The 17,003-nt window shown below is 50.0% G+C and overlaps 3 protein-coding genes across 3 annotated transcripts; all 3 read left to right on the forward strand.

Annotated features, from left to right (window-relative positions):
• Positions 1-161: 161 nt before the first annotated feature.
• On the forward strand, positions 162-5,302 carry EPUS_01153 (uncharacterized protein; the record flags this gene model as incomplete). The annotated part of the gene is made up of 9 exons (XM_007807065.1): positions 162-437; positions 490-3,318; positions 3,375-3,478; positions 3,581-3,626; positions 3,688-4,472; positions 4,533-4,687; positions 4,752-4,820; positions 4,910-5,001; positions 5,054-5,302. 9 exons carry the CDS (start codon positions 162-164, stop codon positions 5,300-5,302), a joined length of 4,605 nt encoding a protein of 1,534 aa, XP_007805256.1.
• Positions 5,303-8,275: 2,973 nt separating this feature from the next.
• On the forward strand, positions 8,276-10,341 carry EPUS_01154 (uncharacterized protein; the record flags this gene model as incomplete). Its single annotated transcript, XM_007807066.1, has 4 exons — positions 8,276-8,504; positions 8,704-9,234; positions 9,281-9,466; positions 9,521-10,341. The coding sequence occupies 4 exons, from the start codon at positions 8,276-8,278 to the stop codon at positions 10,339-10,341; spliced, it is 1,767 nt and encodes a 588-aa protein (XP_007805257.1).
• Positions 10,342-11,256: 915 nt separating this feature from the next.
• EPUS_01155 (uncharacterized protein) lies at positions 11,257-16,798 on the forward strand (the record flags this gene model as incomplete). The annotated part of the gene is made up of 7 exons (XM_007807067.1): positions 11,257-11,482; positions 11,578-11,720; positions 11,799-11,978; positions 12,027-12,996; positions 13,059-13,706; positions 13,753-14,799; positions 14,853-16,798. 7 exons carry the CDS (start codon positions 11,257-11,259, stop codon positions 16,796-16,798), a joined length of 5,160 nt encoding a protein of 1,719 aa, XP_007805258.1.
• Positions 16,799-17,003: the final 205 nt, after the last annotated feature.

Raw genomic sequence — 17,003 nt, forward strand, 5'->3', positions numbered from 1 at the left:
TTATTTTTATGCTCAGCACCATAAACCATCCCATGTCAACAGAATCACAGCTGCAGCGAGGCATCCAGTTTTCTGTAGCGAAGAGTTTCCCTTCTCCTTGCTATACGCAGACTTCAACTCGCGCAGCACATCCATGATTGTTGCTTGGCTTAGGAGCTGACATGATTGCTGGAAGCCAGCAGCAGACCTTCAGTGGAGCGCAGTTAACCCATAAGGACAAGCTCTGGCGAACAAGACAACAACCTCTATGCGGAGATCCTGAAGGCTGGGGTCCCATAAGCCCTGTGAGATATGATTTTACGCCATGCTTTGTTGATGTTTGGATTGTGTTCGTGGCGACATTGGGCACGGTAGGAGGTGCAGGAGCAATATGGTTCCTTCTGAAGAGACGAAGTGCGCAGCCAGTTTCTAAGGATTGGCACTTCTACACTAAACTGGTAGATCTCGCAAAACAAACTTGCTGTTGACGCTGGGCTGACTCCGTGGTAGATAGTGATCGCATGCCTCGTCCTTACCACGGCCCTACAAGCCTCCCTTCAGATAGAGTCCTTCCCAGAGCTATGGGCCAAAGATTTCCGCTTTTGGACCTCGGTGATTACTCTTGCGTCACTTGGGATCGTTTTTACAGTACAATATCTCGAGCACTGGCGGAGCCGGCAACCCAACGGTGTCGTCCTCTTGTATTGGTTATTTTTCGTCCTCGCCTATGGAGTGAAGTTGAGATCGCTCATATCACGCCAACTATGGAAGACTCGATTGCCATACTTTGTGACATTCAACGCCAGTCTGGGCCTTGCCATTATAGAATTCGTGCTGGAGTATTTTGTACCGAAGAAACAGAGCGCATGGCACGCACTGAAAGATCAGGATGAATGTCCCATGGAATATGCCGACATCTTCTCGATATTGACATTTGGATGGATGACCCCGTTGATGAAATACGGATATAAGCACTTTTTGACTCAAGATGACCTGTGGAACTTGCGCCCGAGAGACACGACCAAGGTTACTGGCGCTGCATTACAGGAAGCATGGACCAACGAGCTTGAAAAGAAACATCCGTCGTTATGGCTGGCATTGTTTCGAGCATTCAGTGGACCATACTTCCGGGGCGCATTGATCAAGACCATCAGTGACGCACTAGCCTTTGTACAGCCTCAGCTTCTACGACTCATCATCACGTTTGTGGATTCCTATCGCCACGGCGATGAACCTCAACCGGCCATACGAGGAGCTGCTATAGCGTTGGCCATGTTTGCGGCTTCCGTCTGTCAGACCGTTGCCCTTCATCAGTATTTCCAACGGGCATTCGAGACAGGGATGAGAGTCAAGTCCTCCCTTACCGCGATGATATACTCAAAAGCACTCAAGCTCTCCAACGAAGGTCGTGCTTCGAAATCTACTGGTGACATTGTCAATCACATGGCCGTAGACCAACAACGTTTGGCTGATCTTACACAGTACGGTCAGCAAATATGGTCAGCTCCCTTCCAGATTGTGTTGTGCATGATATCTCTGTATCAATTGGTGGGACTTTCGATGCTGGCAGGCGTAGCAGCCATGATAGTCATGATCCCACTGAATGGCATTATTGCTAGAATCATGAAGAAACTCCAAATCGTCCAGATGAGGAACAAGGACCAGAGGACCAGGCTCATGACCGAAATACTGAACAACATGAAAAGCATCAAACTTTACGCGTGGACTTCAGCATTCATGGAGAATCTAAGCCATATTCGAAACGACTTGGAGCTCAACACTCTTCGAAAAATAGGAGCAGCACAATCTTTTGCCAATTTCACTTGGTCCACAACACCCTTCTTTGTCTCCTGCTCGACGTTTGCTGTATTCGTCTTGACCACTAATCAACCTTTGACTACAGACATTGTCTTCCCTGCATTAACTTTGTTCAACTTGCTCACCTTCCCCCTTTCGGTCCTGCCTATGGTAATCACATCCATTATCGAGGCCACAGTGGCTGTGAATCGTCTCACGACTTATTTTGCTGCGGCGGAGCTGCAGGACGATGCTGTGCGTGTTGAAGACCCAGTCACAGAGATAGGAGAAGAATCGGTGCGAATACGCGATGCAACCTTCACATGGAACAAGGAAGAAGGCAGAGACGTGCTCTGCAATATCAACTTTGCAGCTCATAAAGGTGAGCTCAGCTGTCTGGTAGGGCGGGTTGGCACTGGTAAATCTTCGTTCCTACAAAGTATACTCGGTGACCTTTGGAAGATGCACGGAGAAGTGGTCGTGCGAGGGCGAATGGCCTATGTTGCTCAGCAGCCCTGGGTAATGAACGCAAGCGTTAAGGAAAATATAGTTTTCGGTCATCGCTGGGATCCTTACTTCTATAATCAAACGATAGATGCATGTGCGTTGCGTGATGACTTCCTGACCCTCCCTGATGGAGACTCGACCGAGGTGGGAGAACGTGGCATTTCGTTATCAGGAGGTCAAAAAGCGAGGCTGACACTGGCTCGGGCAGTCTACGCAAGGGCCGACGTATATTTGCTAGACGATGTCCTATCTGCCGTGGACCAGCACGTTGGAAGACATCTCATCAATCGTGTTTTAGGTCCCAATGGTCTGCTCAGCGGCAAGACGAGGATTCTTGCAACAAACTCTATCAATGTTCTCCGAGAAGCCGACTTCATATGCCTCCTGCGCGACCAGCGCATTCTTGAGAAAGGTACCTATGACCAATTGATGGCAATGAAGGGCGAAATTGCCAATCTCATCAAAACATCATCGAGCGAGGAGGAAGGGTCGAGTAGTCCAAGCAGCGCCAGTAAACTCAGCGACTACACTGACGAGTCAGTGACCATAATCGAGAACGGCGCCGGCTACGACGAAGAAGCAGAAGAGGCTCAGGCAACAATCGGAAGTCTTGAAGCCATCCGACCAGGGGCGGTGACTGCTCGCAAATCAAGCTTTGTTACCCTCAGACGTGCTAGCACTGCGAGCTTCCACGGTCCTAGAGGCAAAGTTACCGATGAAGAAGCCGGTGGTATTAAGAGCAAGCAGAGCAAAGAAACCTCAGAACAAGGCAAGGTGAAATGGAGCGTATACGGCGAATATGCAAAGACAAGCAACCTTTACGCGGTAGCCATCTATTTGCTTTGCCTTGTGGCCGCGCAGACCGCTCAAATTGGAGGCAGTTTTTGGTTGAAGCGATGGTCAGAGACTAACGAGCAAATGGGAGGCAATCCTCAGGTTGGAAAATATCTTGGAGTATATTTTGCCTTCGGAATTGGATCTGCAGCATTGGTCGTCCTCCAAACTTTGATCCTTTGGATATTTTGTTCAATCGAGGTCAGACAATCCAAAGATAGCTGTAATCCTTCAAGTTGGGCTGACGCGATTTACAGGCTTCGCGGAAGTTGCACGAGAGAATGGCCTTCGCCATATTCCGATCACCAATGAGCTTTTTCGAGACAACCCCTGCGGGCCGTATACTCAATCGATTTTCCAGGTACGGCAGCCCGCATAAGCCCAATCCGCTGGACATGGTTCATCTTTGGGCCTGAATACGTGGCATTATAATGAGACTCAACATGCTGACCTGGTTGCACAGTGATATTTACCGTGTTGATGAAGTTCTGGCTCGGACGTTTAACATGGTGCGTTCTTTCGAACAGTTATGCTACCTGCGTGATGCCATACTGATGACCTTATTGTTAGCTTTTCGTCAATACAGCTAGGGCAGGGTTCACGCTGGCTGTCATAGCAGCGGCCACTCCAATTTTCCTGGTGCTGGTCCTTCCATTGGGGGCCATTTATCTCGCCTATCAAAAGTACTACCTTCGGACTTCACGTGAGCTGAAACGGTTGGACAGCGTCAGCCGTAGTCCCATCTATGCACACTTCCAAGAGTCATTGGGTGGTGTCACAACCATCCGAGCCTATAGGCAGCAGGCAAGATTTGCGTTGGAGAACGAGTGGCGCATGGATGCCAACCTCCGGGCCTATTTCCCATCGATCAATGCCAACAGATGGCTGGCCGTCCGTTTGGAATTTATAGGCTCGGTGATCATCCTTGCCGCTGCCTCTTTTGCCATTATATCTGTCGCCTCCGGAAGCGGCCTTTCAGCCGGTTTTGTGGGCCTGTCACTGTCGTATGCACTACAAATAACGCAGTCCCTGAATTGGATTGTTCGCCAAACCGTTGAGGTGGAGACAAACATCGTTTCGGTGGAACGGGTTCTGGAATACGCCAATCTGCCAAGTGAGGCGCCTGACGTGATCTTCAAGAATAGGCCGAACATCGGCTGGCCTGCGTATGGCGCTGTGCAATTCAACAATTATAGCACCAGGTATCGTGAAGGCCTGGACCTGGTGCTGAAAGACATCTGCTTAGACATCAAAGCGCACGAAAAAGTAGGGGTTGTTGGCAGAACAGGTGCCGGCAAAAGCTCACTTACATTGGCACTTTTCCGAATAATCGAGCCGGTGTCAGGCAACATAACGTATGTCCTTCCTGTCTTTAGAAGTCTCTTGCTGTCTGACTGAGCGCTGACACTCGTCAGAATTGATGGTCTTAACATCTCTTCGATCGGGCTGCTAGATCTGCGGCGGAGGTTGGCGATAATACCACAAGATGCCGCACTCTTCCAAGGCACTATTCGAGACAATCTCGATCCTCGTCACGTGCATGATGACACTGAGCTGTGGAGTGTTTTGGGTATGTTGTGCTGCTTGTCAACATTGGCAAAGACGTTCACTAATCACAACACTTTTGAATTCAGGGCATGCTCGGTTGAAAGATCATATCTCGGCAATGCCTGGTGGCCTTGATGCTATTGTTCACGAAGGAGGTCTGTGCTGTTTTTTGGTGCCTTCATATATCTTCCTTATCTGGCATTAAAGGCACAACTACTGATACATCTATTTTGCTCGACCGCAGGCTCTAACCTCAGCCAAGGACAACGGCAATTGGTCTCAATAGCGCGGGCACTCCTGACGCCAAGCAACATTCTGGTGCTCGATGAAGCTACAGTAGGTCGATCTACAGAAGAGTGGAGAGGGGGATGAAGCTAACAAGAAACAGGCAGCAGTTGATGTGGAGACAGACTCTCTGCTTCAGAGCACCCTGCGCAGCAGTATGTTTCAGGACCGAACCATCATCACCATTGCACATCGAATCAACACAATCCTAGACAGTGACAAGATCGTCGTGCTGCAGCAGGGCAGAGTAGCTGAATTTGACACCCCCAGCGAACTTATTCGAGGAAAAGGGCTTTTCTACGAACTTGTCAAGGAAGCAGGGTTGCTTGACAGCAGCGGACCATTGCATTAGATGGCGGCGGGCATACGGATGGGAAAGCCAATGTAGGCAAGTCCAATGAGGTGCCTTTTGCAGTTTTTGCAGTTTGCGAGCCGTTTGACGCTGAAGATCTCATGACAAAACGTTGCGCTTTTCTGGGATGGGTCCAAGACTATCCGGTGAAGAGCAGCAAAACGCTAAAAGGATCGCTGACATGCTGCATGACAGGCCGGTAGGAGTTACCGCAGCAAGTACCGAATGCCGTTCTGGTTGCATGACAGCTGGTAACGAAGCGTTATTGCTAAGGCTTGAATGATCAGCTGTATGGAGTGGAAACCCCAGGAGAAAGGGAGGAATTGAATAAGGAGTAGTATGAGTGCCAGCAGGTGTGGAGAAGCGGACTGAGATCTTTACCGATTGCCATCTACCATTTGCAAAAGAGCAAAATTCTGGCTGTCAACAAATGGATGATGTAATCACCATGATCAGGGAAGCAGCATGCTCTCCTTTTGAAAATTTTTCCTGGTAAGTTACAATCGAGGCGCACTTATTCATGCGTTCCCTGCCAGCTCATCCACTCCCTTTTTCGACATACAGTAAATCATGTCATCAAGCGTCCACTGTCCATGCATCAGCTGCAGCCTTCTAAAAGCAGGCACCCTCTTCCAAGCCCAAGATAGAAGCATTAATACCTCACAATACCACTTTTCACCCTCGATCGCTATGCCAATACAGGAGCAGGCTCCGTGCAACACAAGATGCCCATTCGCTGGCAAGATCGGAGCCTCCATGGTGATACAGGGATACGAGATGTTGAATACACAGAGATGCGTTGCTGAGACATGCCTTTACGAAGTACCCATAGAGTATTTACTCCCAGGCCCGTTTATCGAGTCCTGTGCGTCATCCAACTTCTCGAAGCTGGCTGGACGGACATCCTTGCATCCCATCTTGCAGGATCTGGACGGGCCCTTTCTTGCTGGTTGTAGTCCAACACCAGGCCCACGACATTTCTCCTGCTACCGTTACTATCACGATTCACGTACTCCATTCTTGATGCTGAGCCGAGTTAGCGGTGATCTAACGGCGAGTCGCAGCCAGTCTTCTAATGAGTTACTGTACATCATGGATGCACTTCGTTGTTCGAAATGGATGCATGCCTCCTCCCTCCACACTTTCCACTTCCGGGAAATTGTCCTTGTGCTTCACCCAAGTCCACCACGGAAACATGTTCACAGCAAGGGTTAATTGGCCTTGCTACTAGTAAACACTCGAGTACCTTTCTTGATCCACCCGATCTACCGAGGGTCTCGCAATAATTGCCCGCACGGCCACACACCCTAGTCAGGTAGGTTGGGGTCGCACGACATGCTGCAAGCAGATCATTGGCAAAGCTAGGTACAAGCTGGATACATTGTAGCTCTGCGTCTGCTGAACTGCGACACAAACCTGGAGATTGAGTAGGCACAGTAGCAAATTTTCCCGAACCTTGGACACTACTCGTACTGTTTGTCGGTATGTGTACACCAAAGGAACCAGGAGACACGGGAACCCTGCTCTGGCCCTGCAGATCACCACTCCAAGAACGCTGAGAAATAGCCTTGAAGCTCTAATTACATCAGCCGCGTTTTGTCAAAAGCATAACAGCTACCCAGTTGCCTTCATCACAATATCATATCTTTGACAAGCTGATCTGCAATTGAGATCTCGGATTACGTCTGTGGGTCAGTGTGGCCCTCGTCTCGACGAGACTGAGCTGGCACACAATATTTACTACTACGTCAAACCAATTGGCCTGCCGAGTCCCCTCAACAACTGCCAGCCCTGCCGCGAACAAGAGTCGGGGAACGCTGGCGACGCATCCGTAGTGTGGTTTGCTTCATAACCTTTGGCTGGCAGAGTGTCACCGGGCGTTTCTAAACAAATTGAGGTCGGCAGATGGGCTTTGCGAGAAGAGATCAACCGCAGGGCAAGTATTTGATCTAGCTTGGATTCCTCTCCTCCTAATCTGTTTGCAGAACAGCTCCCGTCGACCCCGTCCTGCATTTTGCATTGACACATCAGAAGGAGCCCAAACTCAAACCAGCCTGGGGGCCAGTGTACGGAAGGTGACCGATCGACTACTACCAAGTGATGTAGTGTTTGCTCCATATTATCATTCAGGAGAAAGTCTCGACAGCCAGGCGAGAGTGTTGAGTCGCCATCAAAGTTTACGTTTCTCAAGGGGAGGATTTGTTCTTGTCACTTTTTGCTTCGCTTTTGTCCACCGTCTTGACACCTGTGCGTCCTTCTTGCAACTGTTTGGGCATACTGGACAGAGTCTGGAGAGCATTATTCGGCCTAATCCTTGTGTCGGCGAGGTGGTTGCTTGCTTGCTTGCTTTGTATGTACGCACGGCAGTGCTGCTATACTGCCGCCAAGTTTTGTCCCCGCGACCACTCGTCCTCGCCACTGGGGTAGGTCCATTGTCGAGGCATCGTCTCTCGCCAGAACGGGATCCTGTGTCGCCAAGTCATTGCTCTCTCCCACATGTTGCCCAGGTAGGTCTATTGACAGTACCCATTTCGGCGTTGCTATATGGAATTGGCGACTTGTTCACGCAGCGCAATGCCTTTTCCACACCCCAGACCCAAGGGTTAAATGGGCACTGAGAGACCCGCACAGACCAAGAAACTGAGAGGGCCCGATGGCCTACGAGCCTGGCATGCTGTTCCCCTCTCTACGGGAAGGGCCGACTGCTCCGCACGCACTCGGAGCCTCTCAACTAGCCCCCAAACTCTCTCAACCCGAATTTATGTCAAGCCTCTTGAGCCGGCTTTCTGCTAACTTGCTATGGTGCTGCGCAGTGATTTAGTGACCGCCAATTCAGCGGCACCCTACCGTTCATTACATGTACCACCGCCGCCGCTACTACTGAAATCTGACGAGTCCAAATCGGGTAATTCTTGGCCTAGGGCCGTTCAGATATCGCTGGGAGGAAGCGAATAATTTCAGCGTGCCAACACAATGGTGCACACCGAACACGCCAGCGATCAGAAAAATGATCTCACGCAGCTCAGACACACTGTCCGGGATGCCCAGTCTGTCATCCGTCGCAGAAAGGGTACAAAGGTGATGGCCTCCGTAAAATCATACCCACCCGTACCGGTCACTTACCACCAGCTCAGATCTGCCGAGAGGGAGCCTCGAAGTCGCCAATACTTCCACCAACGAACCGTTATCACCAGGTTTCATTGTACGTCGATAGGGAGGGCACCATCAAGGCAGACGGCTCATCCACCATCACCATGGACGAGCGACGAAAAATACTTCAAGCAGCACTGCCAAAATATCGCGAAGTTTTAGAAAGAATAAAAGCAAACCCAATCCGACAGTCGTTTGGTACGCGGCATGATTGATTTTACTGAACAAATTCAGCTAACTTTGCATACCAGTCAAGTCGAATGCTGAGGGCCGAACGTCACACGTTGGTATGCCATATCAACCTAAGTGCACCAGCCCGGCACCACATTCAGGCCACACCGCGTCCAAACCTCCGTCAGTCAAACCACCACGAAAGCGAGCCAGGGCGAGTTCCGAGGATCGGTCATCTTGGTTGCAGGATGACAATAGCAGCCATGTTACCGAACGGTCTGACTCTGCTGAAACAGTCGAGAATCAGACTCAGCTCATTGGGATCGAAGTTCGAGAATCCGAAAAACTGAAGGAGCATCTTTTTGATGCGTTTACCTCCTTTCAGCAGATCAATTGCCGGACACTCTGCAAAAGCTGGATCAGAACCATAGAGCCGAAGAAACAAGTCAACCATCCCTATAACGGGAATCTCAAGGTAAAGGGAGCTCAAAAATTCTCATCTAATGATCTCTCAACACAAAAAGACTCGGATCCCGAGGAAACGAAGCCAAAGTGGTGGCCATCAAAAGAGGAATGCCCTCACAAGGAGCCCGATCATATCAAGAAAGAGCGTTAGTATCTCGAACGCTGCCCTTGAGATATCGCTAATTGTACCAGAACGCCTGGCTCTTCTCTGTCATATCTTGATGAATACCCATCGGCTACACGAGTGCAGTACGGATGACCTCAAGGCGGCCCTGGAATCAGACAAAGCAAAAATCAAACCAGCCGGAAAGGAAGCGATACTGGAAGATGTATGGAAAATTGGAAGAGCATTGGAAAACTTCAGATGTGGCGGAAAGGGTGAGACACTTGGCCCCTCACTTGATACAAATGGATTGATCTAACCTCCAATAGACGGCACGGCCATGGTCTACGTCAACGCCCGCAGGGAAGATGCTCGAACAATTCGAGGCGGAGGACGATCAAAAAAGTCTCTGGACGCCAAAGATGAGAGTGAAGTTGAAGAAAGCAGCCCAGATCCTGAGATCATACCTGCGGAGGCGAAGATCTTGACACCAACAACCCCGTCCGCTTTGATATCTTCTGTTCCATACTTGCACGCGGACCAGGCTACAATGGTACCACAAGCTCATCTTGATGAATGCAGCTACGTGGAGAATCGGTCAACACATCACTTTCGGCCGCCTGAAAGCAAAGACAGCTATCAAGATCATCAAGCAGGATATTCCATGGCGGCGCAAGTCACCTCATCGCTGGGCGACATGTCACAGCATGGGTCTTCAGAACATGGCTTCGATGGGGCCTCTTTCGTCGACAACTCATATAGCAATATGCAAGACATTCGCAGCCATTCAGAAATTTTCTCACCAGATGAACAAATTATAGGACAGTGGCCTCTTGCTGCCACTCCTGATCTGTATCCTATGCGTTATACTGGTGAACCCAGCCAGCCACCAGCCATCAACCCGGCAGACGGAAACCACCTCTTCGGCCATTACCCTTACCCAGGAACCCACAAACAGCCATACCGCAGCAATTTTAACGGATACTCTGTCGATATTCATGGTCAATTCGGAGCTGGGTATGAAGACGATCTGGCTCGCTTCCAACGAACCCATACCGGTTCTTTCCCTTCACAATCCACCCCAAGATTTCAACCCGCCAGCATGATGAGCCAGCATTCTTACGACCTGCCGTCTCACGTTCGGGCGTAGCTCAACCGCTAAGATCGGATGAAGCAAGCGATGAAAGAACTTCGATTTTCATTCTAGTAAAATTTGTCTCCGTCCGTATACGTCTTCCAGCATCTTTTGTTTGCTCCAGTCTCAGTGAGCGAGACCATTTGTGACAGGGGCTTTTCTGTTCTAATCTCATCATTCCAAAAGATATCCTCTGGACGGTTTGATTGCGCACGAGTTTGATTTATGTTCCTGTTCAGCATGGGGTCACTGAGAATTCTAGTGCCACGAATTTCATGCAGCTTCTTCGTCGAATATCCAAAGCGTCCATTGAGCGTCACCACTCTTTCAAGACCTTCAGTTATTTCTCGGTTTGTCGTTATGCCTTGTTGTGCCTTGATACGCGCAGGAAAGAGCGGTATATAGGTCTGCGATAGGCAAATTGGATGCGACCTCTGCTGCAGAGCGCGACAGGGGAGGAATTGTTAGCTACAGCGCAACAGCACCTGGTGAAGGAAACTTGTTCGGCATATCGAAGCATGGGGGGATGGACTGACCTCAAGTCAGGCATTTTCACCAATAGTACCTATTTATAAACCGTATGCTCGTTGACATTTTATGTCTCTACGTAGTAGTTACGAGGCTAAAAAGACTTTGGAGTACCTTGAATTCTCACGTAAGTTAGAGGTGCGGCGGCTAAATGTCTTTAACCACTGGCTAACCACTAAGCGACACAGTTGCCTAAAATGTCTGCCGCGGATTACAATCCAAGCTCAGCGAGACCTAAAGTTTTGGGGAATGTGTCCGAGCGGCTGCATCACCAAACAAAAGCTACATCGTCCTTGTTGCCTCCAGTACCAATACGCCGGACACTCAAACCGCCAGCTGCCGAGTCTCTACGAGAACATAGTCGCCTGTGCATGTCGATGAGTTGGTGGAGGACTGACAGCAATGTCTGCGCCTCCTCGCAGGCCGCGAGGGGGAGGCCAGTCTCGAGGCAGAGGGGTTACTCCGACAGCTCAAAGGGGTCGCGGTAGAGGAGGCACGCAATCCGTGAAAGTAGGAAGAGGTCGTGGTGATGCCATTGTGTCGACGAACTCGAAAGCGGAAACCCTGCTGCAAGGTCTGCAGTCCGGTAGCTTGAATCAAGGCACTGGAGCATTGCGACGAGGCTCAGGTACGAAGAACTACCAGGCCTACGAAACATGAACCAAAATTGCACTGGCTTATGGCTCACCATATTCGTACAGGCTATCACTGACGTGTGGAAAGGACGAATACCAAGGCATCGCCAACGAGAGCTGAATAGCGGCCATGAAGGACGCTCGACTCAGCCTCCCTTCACATCCTCCAAACCTCCGCCTCCCTCGAGTCAACGGGACTACATGAATCACATGACTACAAAGTTTCAGCATGTACGTCCACGTCTGGCCCCTCGTCTACTGACTGCGGCCTACAATGCAGACCCCTGACATCTACCTTCCAACGTCTAGCTGAAAACAAAACGGGAGATCGAGCGCGCAAAGGCAATCAAAGATGGATTTCTAGCAGACCCAGAGAAAAAGACTAGCCTAGACAAAGCCATCACCCCTGTGGGAACGTGCACAGAGATGTGTCCAGAATTCGAGAGAGTGGAACGGATTGTGCAAAATATGGTTGACAAGGTGGAAAAGGTAGAGTTGATCAGACCTTGGTCCATCAGGGAAGGCTAAGGATGTCAGGTCGCGAACGAAGAGACCGGCCGGGATATGCCTTCTGAAGAGCGCATGATTAAGCGCTTTCGAAGATCTGCTGCCGGCTACGACGAACAGCTTCCTTCCGACATTAGAACGCCTGAGACGCTCCGTGAGACACTGAACTATCTCCTGGATAATGTTGTGGGTGGAGGAGAAAGGCTTGCAACAGTACACAAATTTGTCTGGGATCGAACCAGAGGTATTCGAAATGATTTCTCCATCCAGCAGGTAACCAAAGAGGAGGATGTTCGGACTGCCATAGACTGCTTCGAACGGATTGCACGCTTCCATATCCTCTCGCTACATCAACTCTCGAACCCTGAAAATCTTGTTGGCGAGCATTTCGACGCGCATCAGGAGCGCGAGCAGCTCAACAACACTCTCCTGTCCCTGATGTACTACTATGACGATTATCGAGATCGGCAAGATTTCGCTAACGAGGCTGAATTTCGAGCTTACTGCGTTATTTTTGAGCTGCAGTCTCAGCAGCCAGATCTGGAGGATCGAATGCAGTCATGGCCTCAGGAACTACTCAGGCACCCTCGGATATGTACCGCCTTCAAGCTCTACTCAGCCGCAGGAAACACATTATACGACCAAGGACCACTAAAGCCACAAGCTGCCTTCGATATTGCGCAAGGGAATGCTGTTGGCTTCTGGAATGTGCTGAAATCAAAAGCTGTCACTTATTTGATGGCTTGTGTTGCGGAAATCTACTTTGGGCAAGTCCGTCTCATGGCGCTTCAGGGTCTCTGGAAATCGATCAAGCGTGCTCCAACCAGCATGCAAGCCAAGCGTCAGGACTGGACCTTGGAAGAGCTTACGAAGCTAATGGGCTTCGATGACGAAGAGCAGTCCTTGGAGTTTTGCAGAGAGTATAATCTTGGCTTCAGGTACAATGATGCCGGTGAACAGTACTTGGACTTTACGAGTCAACCAGAAATGATACTTGACAGTGAGTCAGGTCTCAGACTATTTCCCCCTTTGATAAGCACCTCCTGTTCTTACACTGTCCAGAATCTTCTACGCCAAACAAACAGGTCTTCTCCTTTGGGATCGTTGAAGAGAAACGATACCATAGAACTCTTGTCGCCGTTATCAACGGCATTAATGTTGCACAGGCCATCCGGGAGGGCCTTGTAGTAGAACCTGAGGAGGCCGATGACGAAGAAGCTGAAGAAGACCTGGCAGTCAACGACGAAGACGCATTGTTCGTTCGGCAGACCAACGAACAGGAAGCCAAGCCTAACCAAGATAACCCTTTCCTCAAGCTCAATCAACAAGCACCGGCATTCACGCCTAGGACATCGATTTCGCAAGCTTTGTCGCCACCACCAACCTCATCCGCCCCGAGCATTTCGAATGGTTGGGATAGTCAACCCGCCACAGCTCCCTGCTCTCTCTCAGCCAGTGCCAACGACCCACAAAGGACAGGCATATTTGAAAACAGCCCTTCCCTCGAGAATCCTTTTAAGCCACAACCCACGACGTCTCAGCCGACCCCGAGCGCTTTTATGTTTCCGAAAGCGGCAACAACGACTTCATCATCTTTCGGCATACCTTCTTTCCCGGCAAATGCGCCTTCCCCTCCTGCATTCTCAATGGCCCCTTCTGCTGTCAATAGTGCTTGGCCATCCATGGTCGTGAATGGAATCGTGAATACGAGTAAGTTCTGTATTCATCTCTGTTTAGCGGTTTCATTGTTTGCCAGAAGCCCGTGATTTTGGTGCTCTATTTCCATCCGCTCTGGCCGCATCTCTACTTCAATATATTCTTTTGTTTTTGTATAGATCCATGGATTACGATGTCGACCTACTCGAAGATATTCCCGACTCCTTCGAAGTTTTTCGGCCAATGCCATCTGCCCTCTCTGCTCCAGGGCTCCCACCCGAGTTGAGAAGATCAAGTTTAACCTTTTTCGTATTAGACCAACCTGGTAATACTCCAGAGCTCGTGCCAGCTCAAGAGCTCGACACCAAGCCACTCAAGGATCCTCCGCCGATACCACTTACCGAAAAAACCAATATTGCCTCCCCGAAAGCGGATGACGGCGTGTCGTCGTTCACGAAACCGCCAGCCTCGCCAAGACCAGGTCACAGATCACTACCTCCCATCACGAATGCTGAGCGAACAACACCTCTGTTTCCAGAGCTTGCACAGATTAATACACAAGCAGCCATGGAAATTCCGACAAGTGAGAGCAGTAGAGCGGTCAAATCTCTTACAGAGAGTCCGCCGATCCCGAACAGCGCAAGGGACCTGTTTCCCGCCTCCAATACGCAAGCTCCGATTTCCTTTCCAAAATCAGCAAACCCATCAAATAGCAAGAGCACAACGCAAGATTATAGCACTTTCAAAACACCTCAATCCTCACCCTTCACCTCAAATGCCCAGACCACAAAACAACCAGCTACATCCAAGCCGAGCACCGTGCCCCCAATCACGACTAATAAATCTACCATTCCACCGACTTTCACGCCCAATGCATCACCCTCCTTCACTTCTCCAGCCAATACGAAACCAAAACATAAGAGTCCGTTAGGTTCACAACCTCCAATTTTCGCAACTGATTCCAGCGCCAAACGTCCTGCGATCCAGCAACCCATAGCAAATGTAGACCACGCGGCAGAAAACCTTGCAACAATAGGCTTCCTCGAACCACACGGCATACTACAGCAGTATGTCGAACACACGGCTACAGCTCTAGTTGAAGAAGCGCTTCACCAGTTTGAACGCGAGAAGCCACTCAGAGCCGCACGTAAGACTTGTTTTGTCTTCGCCCCATCTATAGATCACTGACATTCAACTCAGAATCCGCACGCCAGCAGCTACTTTCCAGGAAGTATTTTATGCGTTGGAAATCCATCTATTGGCGGAGAATCCTTAACCGCAACGCCACAAGCAGACGAAGTCATTTAGCGAAGTCTATCCGAAGAGAAAGTCAACGCAAGGCTCGAGGCGATGCTGAACTAGAGGCTATTCTCCAGGCCCAAAAACAAAAGGAGGTAGTTCAGGCCGAGCAGCAACTGAGAAGCCAAGCAGGTCGAGTAAAAGATCCTGTATCTGAAATGCGCGACGGCCAACCGAATCCTTCTCCTGCAGGTCTCAAGAGGAAGATCTTACACAGTGACGACTTGAATCCTGTGACGAATGGTAATAATCCACGGAAGGTCGCAAAGGGCGAGACCGCCAGGCGTTCCAAAGTAATGGAACGAGTAAGCGCCCCATTAAGAGCCAGCTTGTCTAGCAAACCAGTCACTTCTCCATCTCCACCTCATCTCAGTACCGCGTCGCTACACGGAAGGTCCCTTTTGCTAGATCGCAATAACAGAACTATTCTCTGCCGTTCGACCGGTGGCCACAAAGTTGACTCAACTCATACAGACTACTTTCGTCTCAAAGCCCTCGGCGTTGATCCCGATACCCCAATTTTCCCTGATACCAAGTCAAGTCTAGAAAGGAGAAGGCGTTCCCAGGAAGAGCTCTCTCATCCGACGCCAAGGAAGAGAGCAAGTACCTTGTCATCTGTAAGAGTTCGGACATCGGGCCGGGATGACGCTACATCAGCCATGAATATACAGGCACCGATCAACATCACCACGCCCAAGATGTCGCTTCCGGTTTCCAAACAAATTGCGCTAGAAGCGACCAGCAGGCTAACCGATGGTGATGATGATGATGATTTCCTTCGACAAATCCGTGAATTTCGCGCAGCAATGTCGGAAGACACGGAATGGTTTCGTACGCAAGCAGCACAAATTGAAAAAGAAGTTGAGCAAGAGGAGTTGAGGAGAAGTGCGTCTCAGAGAAGTAGCACGCACAGTGACGGCGCCGCTGCGTCAGGCCTGCATCGAGGTCTTAGCAGAGTTAATGGATATGACTACGCCCCGTCCATTCCTCAATCAGACACTCAGCTTGTGTTGTCCCGAACCGAACAACGAATCCGTGCCACAGGTGCTCATGGTCTTGCTACGAAGCCTGTGAGCGACTATTTGCCTGTTGCTATGTCAAAGTCGACGAGAGCGGCGTTGATCAATGGAAAGGTTCCCGGTCGGGCGAAGAAGCGTAAAGGCAAGATCAAGCACAGCGAAAAGGACAGCAAGTATATTTACGAGAGTGACAATAATGTTGAAGAAGATGGGCTCGCAACAGAGAGAGATGTTCTGGCACGCAAACACGTCAGACAAACTCACCAGAAGCGTCTTGCAAAAGCATCAAGCAATGTTTTTGAAGCTTCCAAGGGCAGAATCATCAACGATGCTAAAAATGGAGATGGCGCAGCCGCTATCGCCCATGCAGATGCTGGTCAGCATAAAGCGCTAGGGTTTGACGAAGACCTTTATGACGAGGAGGATGAGGAGAAAGGTTTTGAGGAAGAGGACCTTATCGAAAAGGAAGAAGTCGTCATAGGAGTTGTGGAAGAAGAGGAAGGGTACGCCCAACCAACGGACAACGGCATAGACGAGGGAGATGAAGGGGAAGATGAAGCAGAGGAGTATGACGAAGATGATGATGGCTCTGTTGTGAATGAAAATCTCTCGGAAGCAGGTGGATCTACTACATCGTCCAATCTAAATAGTAGTCAGGGAGAGCAGCCAGGTCGCAAAGCCAACCCTTTCCACATGAGACTGAGGAGCGCAACACCAGAGTCTCAAACGAATCCAGACCAAGTCTTCACACCTGGGGGTACACAGATGAGCAGGGCGACAAGTGGTACCGGGGTCAGTGCGGATGATGCTCTTGTCTTGAGCGATTGAGTATTTGATTCATGCTTTACCTGTGAGTTGCAAGTGGCCAGCAATGGCGTGAGGACGCTACCGCATTCATGAAACTTACGTGCTGGACTGCCACTGCCAGGGCACGATTGCTGAGGCGCTTCATATCGGTATAGCTAGATCACACTAGTTAGACTACTTCTTCTCCGTCTTCGATCTGCAGGGGAGTCATGTTTATTTATCCTTC

The sequence above is a fragment of the Endocarpon pusillum genome (assembly GCF_000464535.1).
Source record: "Endocarpon pusillum Z07020 unplaced genomic scaffold scaffold6441, whole genome shotgun sequence".
In the NCBI taxonomy this organism is placed as follows: domain Eukaryota; kingdom Fungi; phylum Ascomycota; class Eurotiomycetes; order Verrucariales; family Verrucariaceae; genus Endocarpon; species Endocarpon pusillum.